The 10,524-nt window shown below is 40.5% G+C and overlaps 1 protein-coding gene across 4 annotated transcripts in view; it reads right to left on the bottom strand.

The window, feature by feature from the left end:
• Nucleotides 1–226: 226 nt before the first annotated feature.
• The window catches only part of hectd1 (HECT domain containing 1), a 116,081-nt gene continuing 105,783 nt past the window's right edge, over nt 227–10,524 (bottom strand). For all 4 annotated transcript variants that reach the window (XM_068039349.1, XM_068039353.1, XM_068039351.1 and 1 more), the window contains 4 exons: nt 10,352–10,445; nt 7,977–8,127; nt 2,010–2,154; nt 227–1,207 (listed from right to left, as the gene is read on the bottom strand). In XM_068039349.1, the coding sequence (XP_067895450.1) occupies nt 1,070–1,207; nt 2,010–2,154; nt 7,977–8,127; nt 10,352–10,445 (528 nt within the window). In that variant the 3' untranslated portion in view covers nt 227–1,069. The remainder of the gene's footprint in view (nt 1,208–2,009; nt 2,155–7,976; nt 8,128–10,351; nt 10,446–10,524) is intronic.

Here is a 10,524-nt window from a genome sequence, read left to right as displayed (position 1 = left end):
GTGAAAGGAAATATAGAGTCATAGAGTTATACAGCATAGAAACAGGCCCTTCGGCCCAACATGTCTGTGCCGGCCATCGAGCACCTAACTATTCTAATCCCACATTTCCTTTCAGCTTTGTTAATACAAGTTTAGTTTATGTAAAAATAAAAGTATTCTACACCCCCCCCAAAAAAATTACAAAAGCTTAACCACCATTATTTACAGAAAAGGCAATTCACTCAAATACTTTGCAAACATTTTAATGATTATTTTGAGCATACACATTTGAAAATAGTTTGTGTGACTTGAAACTGCAACTCGAGTTAAATAAATGTTTATAATATACAAAGAAATACAGGGAAAAGCTTAGCTTGCTTTAAAGTGTGCCTTGCACCTAGAACCAGTGTTTCTAGCTTTATTGTAAAATTGCACAAATGCACTCAAGGATTTGATCTTCAAAGCAGGGCATTAAAGAATGAAAACATACTCACACCGAACAAACAGGAAAAAAAGCTTATTCATGATTGTATACTAAAATGAGAGCAAGTAAAACTTTAATACTCAAATAAACGGTGCAGGCACTAGTAAACAGGAAATGCTGTTGGGGGAAATGCCCATTCACTCTCTACATTACAATTCTACACAAGCAGGTTCTTGACCGATAGCATTAGGCCAGCAAGGGAGGTCAAAAAGTGGCATTCGTAGTGAACCCTGGTACCAATTGCTGTGCATATTGAAATGAAATATAACGCAATGCATTGTCAGAAAATAAACACTGAAAACATGACAAAAATTGCCCTTCGGAACACCTACAGGACTGTCCCAGCTTCCAGTCTCATAAGCCCTTGAAGCAGCACACAGTGCTCTGTGTCATTATATTTGCTGGCCATGTAATTATTAACAGGAGAAGTTTGTTCCTGCCAAAACATTAGCAGCTAACAGTTATTCATTGTTTTTTCTCTAAAGCCTCAAAAAGGCAAGCTGTATCAGAGCACAGCTGGAGATCAACATTTTTACCACACAAACACAAGAGGCTTTTCTAGTTTCAGATTCAGTGTCCATTCACTATCCATCAATGTCCATCAGCTCAATTAAGATGAAAGCCTTTCTCCATTGTAGCAGCTAGCAAACGTTCTCTCATAATTTCCTCCGAGGAATATTCAGGCAATTTCAGGTAGTGCACACACGTGTTTACTGATGGATAACTTGCATCTGTTGCATCAACCTAATAGGAAGAAATAAAATAAAATGCATGCTGTGGATAATTTAAACAAAGTGACTCCTGACAATGCAGCGGCCTGCAGACATCATCAGAGCGCTCCAAGCTCGCGCATGCGCAAACGGTCTTCTGTGCTGAGTGGGGGGTGGGGAGGAATGGCAAGGCTATAGCGAGTGTGAATGTGTGGATTGGGAGACTGGGAGATTGCAGAATGGGGGTGGGGGAGGGCAGAAATTCAAAGTTATTTCCTCCATAAACTTCAGTGTAAATGTTGACTTTACCATCCCATAGAAAGTTGCTTTACATTTCAAATTTCAATGGCAGCATCATACCAGAGATCTCCGTCCTTGTCAAAAAAAAAATCTAAACAGTTGAGCAGGAGACATCCAAGAAATGATACAAATGCAGCAATGGCAAGAGGGAGCAGGGGACTGTTGGGGGTGGGATGGAGGCGGCGATGGCAGCCATTGAGTGGGTTTTTGGGTTCCATTTGGTATTCTCAGATAAACTGAGCAGCGCCATCTTTAATCCTGGCAGCTGCCTGAATGTCACAGTAATGTTCCAGTGGAAGAGGCTGCGTTTGCTGACAATGCAACCACTAGGTGGCGCAGTACTAGCACATGCGCAAATGCAGCCTAATTTAAATCATCCTATTTAGTCATAACCAACCTTGAAGAATTTACAGTCTAAATCTCCCTATTCCAGAAGAGTTGTGCAATTATCATTTACATCAGGGTAGATATCTTTAAAAACTGGCAAAACTTTTAGTAACATGAAGAAACCTATCAATGCAGTTTAGACTACATACCTTGCGTACAATAGTGAGCCGTGGATGAAGATTGGCCAAACCACCTGGTGGCAGAGTGGAACATCCTGTGGTGAACTGCAGAAATGCCTTCCTTTCATCTGATGACATTCCACAAAGAACCCTTATAAATCGAATGAATCCCGGACTGAGCAAAGAGAGTGAAAAAGAGATACTGAAGCTGATTCATCTTTTGTATGTTAAGCAAGTAATAGGAATTGCACTAAGTCATGCAGAAGTCAATATAAAATATAAACTGAGCATTAGAATCTGCAACCTAAAAAGGGAAATTTAATATAAAATCCTCTTCACTACATATTCAATGAAACACTGCTTGTAAAACTGACTCAAGTTTCTGTACATTATAAACCTAAACCAATACCTGCGTCAGTGGTGAAATACTGCTGAGAATAGTAGAGTATTAGTTTGTACCTATGATTCCCAATGTCAGCTATGGCTTTGTGAAAACATGCACTGGAAGAATTATTTAAGGACTATCACTGGAATAGTCTCCTAAACCTCCTAATGGGCCCATGACAACAACTAAAGATCTTTAAATACATTACTTTCTCACCCTCCTAGCTGTTTATGTTGTAGGGAAAGGATGATATAATGGCAATGTCACTGAACTAGTAATCCAAAAGCCCAGGCTAATGCCAATAACAGGTTCAAATTCTACACAGCAACTGGTGGAATTTAAATTCAATTACTAAAAATCTGGAATTTAAAGTTCATAGTCGTTAAAAACCCACCTGATTCACTAATGTCCTTTAGGGGAGGAAATCTGCTGCCCTTACCTGGTCTGGCCTATGTGTGACTCCAGACCCGCAGAATTATCAAGGGCAATTAGGGATGGGGAACAAATGGCGGCATTGCCAGCAACACACATCCCATTAAAGAATTTTAAAAAGGATAGAAATTTATTGGTGTTCTTTGAGGAGTTACATGTGCTGTGGATAAAGGGGAACCGGTGGATGTATTGCACTTAGATTTCCAAAAGGAAATCCAATAAGGTGCCACATCAAAGGTTATTGTAGAAAATAAAAGCTCATGGTGTAGGGGGTAACATATTGTCATGGATAGAAGATTGGCTAGCTAACAGAAAAGAGAGAGAGAGAGAGTAGGCATAAATGGGTCATTTTTCTGGTTGGCAAGATGTAACGAGTGGTGTGCCACAGGGATCTGTGCTGCGGCCTCAACTTTTTACAATTTATATAAATGACTTGGATGAAGGGACTGAAGATGTGGTTGCTACATTTGTTGATGACACAAAGATAGGTAGGAAAGTAACTGGTGAAGAGGACATAAGGAGGCTACAGAGTGATATAGATAGGTTAAGTGATTGGGCAAAGACCTGGCAAATGGAGTACAATGTGGGAAAGTGGGAAATTGTCCACTTTGGCAGGAAGAATAAAAAAGCATATGATCTAAATGATGAAAGATTGCAGAGCTCAGATGCAGAGGGATCTGCGTGTCCTAGTGCATGAATCACAAAAGGTTAGTATGCAGGTACAGCACGTAATTAGGCAAGCTAATAGAATGTGATCTTTTATCATGAGGGGAACTGAATATAAAAGTAGGGAGATTATGCTTCAGCTATACAGGGCATCGGTGAGACCACATCTGGAGTACTGTGTACAGGACTGGTCTCCTTATTTAAGGAAGGGTGTAAATGCATTGGAGGCAGTATAGAGAAGGTTTACCAGGCTAATACCTGGAATAGGCGGGCTGTCTTATGAGGAAAGATTGGACAAGCTAGGCTTGTATTCGCTAGAATTTAGAAGAGTAAGATTTAAACATATAAGATCCTGAGGGGTCTTGACAGGGTGGATGTGTAAAGGATGCTTCCACTTGTGGGAGAATCTCGAACTAGGTGTTACTGTTTAAAAATAAGGGGTCGCCCATTTAAGACAGACGAGGAGAAATTTTTTCTCAGAGGGTCTCGAGTCTTCGGAATTCTCTTACTCAAAAGGCGGTGGAAGCAGAGTCTTTGAATATTTGTAAGGCAGAGGTAGATAGATTCTTGATAAGCAAGGGGGTGGAAGGTTATTGGGGGTAGGTGGAAATGTGGAGTAATCAGTTCAGCCATGAGCTTATTGAATGGCGGAGCAGGCTGAAGGGGTCGAATGACCTACTCCTGCTCCTAATTCGTATGTTCGTATGTAAATCTGATTAGGGGAAAAACATGTATTGCCTTAACTTGCATCTTGGACTGCTCTGTTTAACTTATGAGATAACATTTCACAGCACTAACTTCTTGCCATAACTGGGTACAACATTTTGTTCAATCGGTTCTCCTTGGAGTAAAGGAGGTTGAGGGGGGATCTGATAGAGGTCTACAAGATTACAACAGGTTTAGATAAGGTAGACCAAGAAAAGCTGTTCCCATTAGCTGATGGTACAAGGCCTCAGGGACACAGATCTATGGTTTTGGGCAAGTGATACAGGGAGGACATGAGAAAGAACTTTTTTTTTAAGGTAGTGAGTGGATATGACCTAGAACTCTCTGCTTCCACTATTCTCATAGGCAGCGAGAATCAATGATATCAAAAGGAAATTAGATAGGCACTTGAGGTAATTAAACTTGCAGGGCTACGGGCATAGAGTGGGGGGAATCGGACTGACTGGATTGCTCTAAAGAGAGCCAGCATGGACTTAGTGGGCTGAATGGCCTTTTTAAAATATTTGTTATTGGGATGTGAGCATCACTGGTGAGGCCAGTATTTATTGGCCATTCCTAATTGCCGTTGGAACGGTGATGGTGACATGCCTCCTTGAACTGCTGCAGTCCATGTGGTGTAGGTACACCCAAAGTGCTGAAAGGAAGGGAGTTCCAGGATTTTGACCCAGCAATAGTGAAGTAACTGCGATATAGTTCCAAGTCAGAACGGCATGTGACACGGAGGGGAACTTGCAGGCAGTGGTGTTCCCATGCATCTGCTGCTCTAGTCCTTCCAGGTGGTAGAGGTCATAGGTTTGGAAGGAGGCTTGGTGAGTTGCTGCAGTTCATCTTGTAGATGGTACACACTGCTGCCACTGTGCGCTGGTGGAAGTGAATGTTTAAGGTGGCAGATGGGGTGCCAATCAAGCAGGTTGCTTTGTCTTGGATGGTGTCAAGCTTGAGTGTTTTTGGAGATGCACTCTTCCAAGTATGTGAGGAGTACTCCATCATACTCCTGACTTATAGCTTGGAGATGGTGGACAGGCTTTGGGGAGTCAGGAGTTCAGTTACTCACCGGAGAATTCCCAGCCTCTGACCTGCTCTATGTCTCTACTCTATGACTGTTGGATTCCATGCAACTGTACACTACAGAACATTGCACAAGACACAGATTCCTCCAGCAACTACACTAACAGCACTAACTGACCAACTGAAAACATCCAGCTCACAGCTATGACCACCATATTTTTTGCTGCTTGAAAAGACATAAAAATGTTACCATGTAATGCATTATCTAAAGCTATGAAAAATTAATCTCACTTAACATGTCCTAATGCTTTGAAAGTGATATAAAAAGAAAATATGGTAGTGATTCATTTGGCAAATCAAATTTATTAAAGCATCACTTGTACATTAAGTTGAATTTACCACTGAATGTGGGATCTAACAAATGCATATGTATCCTTTATTCAAATTTGTATCAGTACATATAAACAAACACCCTGTTCAGAGATTTGAGGGAAATATAACTTGACATTTTTATACTGATGCATGTGGAATCAAAAATATAAGTATACAGAGTTGTGCTATGGCTTCGTGCTGTAGGTTTCATAAATGATCTGATGTAGGGATCAAATTTGAAAACTAACCACGATAAAGTTACAGACACAAAGATAGCAATAATATTACCTGTTTTCCCTGTTTGGTACCCTATTGCCCAGTGCAGTATTCCACACAGGGAACCTGCTGCAAAGCAGGCACTTTTCTACAACTGGCAATGAGCATTGTCCCAAAAGTCACACACTAGGGCTTCCCATTCCTCTTTCTTTCTAGGCAAGTTGAGACATTCAGCAAACTCTTGCTTAACTGAACTGACACATATTTGGCAAGAAAAGCTAACATCTGCATTTGTTATTACTGTACAAAATCAAATGTCAAACAAATGTTCTACAAAACATTACTGGTCAACTTGTTCAAGAAAACCATTCTAATGGAAAGAGAGATGTCAGTGGCATTTAGATCACTAAGTTTTGCAAACTGAATTGGTCCAGCAGAATTTAAAACCAATCTGCATATGAAGCATGTTTTCATTAAGACAAAATCATCGTATGTTTCCAAGGACACAAATAATCAATGAAAGGTCTTAAAAGGTACTAAAACACCTTGTAGTAAATGTAGACATAGCAGACAGTGACCAAGTGTGTACATTGCTAAGTCCACCATTTAAAATGATTATTAAAATTGGAACTTCGGAATTACAGCACGAAAGCACTGAATAAACAAAGGATATGTTTGCAGGGCTTCGCCAGGTAATTTGTAGTTGGTGGCACAGGAACAGTTTCCAGATCATGCAACTGTGCATGCTAGCACTTTAGCTAAGCACTAGCATTTACTGCATCAAAGCTAGATAAACTCCGGCCAAGAATGGCAGTGGAGGCATGGCTAAATTTCTCTGGGACGAAACTGGAGGATAGGGAATAGGGGAAGTCTGACAGAGAATGGAGTAAAGAAAAACTTTGGCTTCTGAATATCATCGCCAGAGATGCAGAATTAAGTTTGCTGCAACGTGCTTCAAAATTTGAGACTGTTTTCATCCAAACCAGTAGTCGTCATTTGGACCAGATCAGTTATCGAGGCCAAATCCCTGGTTTTCTTCGGAATGACAAATTACTTGCAGTAGTAATGCTTTCATTCTGAGCAATCAGTACTTGATCTTTGATTTTGGACTATAATAGATTCCACCTGAACCTTTTCAAAAATCAGTTACAATATAATAGTTAAGAAAGAATTTGTATTTATGAAGCCACCGATCATGTCCCAAGTGTAGCCCAAAATGCTTTATAACCAATGAGTTACTTTTGAAGTATCGTCACCATTTCCTAGGTAAACATAGTAGCTACCTTGCACACAGGAAAATCAAACTAAAGTAAGTAGGTAGGTTGGTTGCAGGATCTTGGTGATTTCAGTATACTGTACCAATGAAGAGGAGAATGCAGATTTACCATGTCAATTCCCCCGTCTTTAAAATAAATGAAAGGTTTACATTTTGTCCATGGGGATAGACTATTTGAGAGGTCGGGAGGATCGGAACCGTCAGGGGACATGCGCTGCAGTTAGATAAACAAAGAATCAGGTTAGATGTCAGGTAGTTTGACTTATTGCAACAGTTCATCAACTGTTGGAACAAGTTGCAGCAAATGCAAGCCTACTGCATGAGCTGGCAAGTGTTCAAAAGGGAGCTGGGTAAGATTATAGCTATGGCCAACATGTCAACTTACAAAAGGTAGGTGGAGCATTGGGTGATGCAGCTGATGAACACTGATCTCCTGAAACCTGTTTGAATTGCCTTTGGTGGTTGGAGAGGAATTTTCTAGACTTTTCCTGAATTAGTCATAGCTCTTTTAGCCTCTCCCAGAAGGCTGTGTGGCTGTTGATAATTTGGGATCAATGCTTGCGCCATGCAATTCTGAAACAGACTTAACCTACCAGCTGGTCTTTCACTGTCTGCCATTTTTGTAAATTCGTTATGTACTGCCAGGTCCTAATCTTAATGCTATTTTAGACAGTGCTATGCAAAGGTTTGGCATACATGCACAAACGATGAAAGCGTCCAAGTCACTCAAAGTTGTGCAACTCATTGGAATGGGTTGAGTATCTCCTGTTACATGTACAAAGCAAGAGGAGAAACTATTGTGTACAGAATAAAATGTCAACACTTCTCAAATTGGGAACACTACTAAAATGAAAAATTGATTCAATTATAGTAATTTTGTTAATCATTATGAGTACACAAAAATATCTGTAAATACCTATCACGGGTGTAGCCCAATTTGGGTTCTGTATAGTTAATGATATCCTCTGCAGTCCAAGATGGTGACTGGTTTCCACAAAGGATCATTTGAACTTCTTCATGGCTGAAAGAGCTCAGTTTTTCCATAGGAAAGACACGGTTGAATCCATCTGGAAAGGTTTTTTGGGGGAAGAGGAGAAATGACAAATAACTCACATCAAATTGCTATATTTTCCAGTTGAGTCTTTAAATTTATACTTTCCATTGTTTAACTTTTTGACATACATCTGTTACAATTTTTCTAACTTTGCAAAGAACATTCTGATGCAATTTTTGCACAATTTCACTTGCTCAATAATGACAGGATAGTATACTGACCTGATACTAATACTGACACAAAGCGATATTTTTGTTTAAATCCTCAAGTTTCTATTCCTCCTCCTAGTTCTGTCCTTAATAATTATATAGAACTATTACTACTTATGTTATATCCAAGCACTCCTTCCTCCCCACCCCATTCATTCAAGGGGTCTGGTTCTTAGTGAGATACTGTTCACCAAATTATAGTAGCCCTCCATATCTTGCCAAAATGACCATTTTTCACATGCAAGGCGACACAATGATAACTTCTGTTTTATCTTGAAGTGCATCAGGACCCAGCCAGATCCTGTAACTAACACACACACATACACACACAGATTCCAGCATGGATAATTAGATAAAAATTAGGCACAGGGACCTCAATTGATTCCCATAAACTGCACTCGCCTCCCTTCCCTGTCTAGTAACATTAAGGCCAATCACAGTGCTCCAGCCGAGATCGGCTATTAGCGCAGACCAGGCATCCTCTGGTCTAAATATGACCACACTAAGCAGTACACTTACCCATTAAGCCATCAGGGAAATTTAAATATTCAATTATTTCAATTAGGGAAAGATCAGTTTTGAACTAGATACATCAAACTGTATTTAGTTATCTGTCTTGTGGGAGTAATCAGCAAGGCTAATCACATGGATATATTAGACTAGATCTTGCTGGCAAAACATCAGTATGTTAAAGGTGCAAGTGCAAATCAGCCAGAAAATGCAGGGGGATTAACAGATACAACAACAACTTATATTTATATAGCACCTTTAACGTAATAAAACATCCCAATGCACTTCACAGGAGCATTGTTAAACAAAGTAAGACACCGAGCTACAAAAGGAAATGTTAGATCAGAAGACCAAAAGCTTGGTCAAAGAGGTAGGTTTTGAGGAGTGTCTTATAGGAGGAAAGCAAGGTAGACAGGGGGAGAGGTGCAGGGAGGGAATTCCAGAGCTTGGGGCCCAGGCAACTGAAGGCGCGAACACCAATGGTGGTGTGATTAAAATCAGTGATGCACAAGAGGCAAGAATTAGATGAGCACAGATATCTTGGGAGGGTTGTGAGGCTGGAGGAGATTAGAGATAGGGAGGGGCAAGGTCATGGAGGGATTTGAAAACAAGATTGAGAATTTTAAAATCAAGACATTGCTTGACCGTGAGCCAATGTAGGTCTGCGAACACAGGGGTTGTAGGGGTCTGGACTTGGCGAGAGTTAAGACACAGGCAGCAGAGTTTTGGAATTACCTCAAATTTACAGAGAGTAGAATGTGGGAGACCAGCCAGGAGTGCATTGGAATAGGCAAGTTTAGAAGTAACAAGGGCAAGAATGAGGGTTTCAACAGCAGATGAGCTGAGGCAAGGACAAAGTCAGGTGATGTTATGAAGGTGGAAATAGGCAGACTTAGTGATGGTACGAATGAGGTCGGAAGCTCATCTTAAGGTCAAATGTGACACCAAGGTTGCAAACAGACTAGACAATGTCAGAATGTAGCCAGGGAGAGGAATGGAGTCAATAGCTAGAGAACGGAGTTTGCAGCAGGGACTGAAAGCAATGGCTTCAGCCTTTCCAATATTTAACTGGAGGAAATTTCTGCTCATCCAGTACTGCATGTTGGATAAGCAGTCTGATAATTTAGCAACAGTGGAACATTCATGAGAAGTGGTGTTGAGGTAGACCCGAGTGTCGTCAGCAAACATGTGAAAACAAACGCTGTGCTGTCGGATGATGTTTTCGAGGTACAGCATGTTAATGAGAAATGGGAGGGGGCCAAGGACAGAGGTAACCAGAGATATGCCATGGATGGCAAATTTCCAGAACTTAATCAATTTACACTGCTCCATCATCTGCTTTGCACTAATGCCATCTTGCCCTGAGCATCCCCATTATTTTGAAGAACTTGATGGATTTGTACATTAATTGCCCATTAAACACACCGCAGAAAGCTAAGTCGCAATTAAGAGCTTAAGCAGCTTTTTAACAATGTGATCCAGCCTATTTACCACATACAAGATTAAAAAGGATGTTACCTCTGAAAGCATCCATCTGTTTTTGTATTCCAGTATGCATACAGAAGTCAAACATCAATTCTACGTACTCTTCTGCATTGTCTATTGTTACCATCTAAAACAAAAGCAGGTTAGATGAATTCTAAACAAACCAGAAATAAAAAGGCAAACTGTAAAGTTTCATTCCAACTGCT

This window comes from Heterodontus francisci, chromosome 9 (genome assembly GCF_036365525.1).
Source record: "Heterodontus francisci isolate sHetFra1 chromosome 9, sHetFra1.hap1, whole genome shotgun sequence".
In the NCBI taxonomy this organism is placed as follows: domain Eukaryota; kingdom Metazoa; phylum Chordata; class Chondrichthyes; order Heterodontiformes; family Heterodontidae; genus Heterodontus; species Heterodontus francisci.
This window is presented reverse-complemented; position numbering and strand designations above follow the sequence as displayed.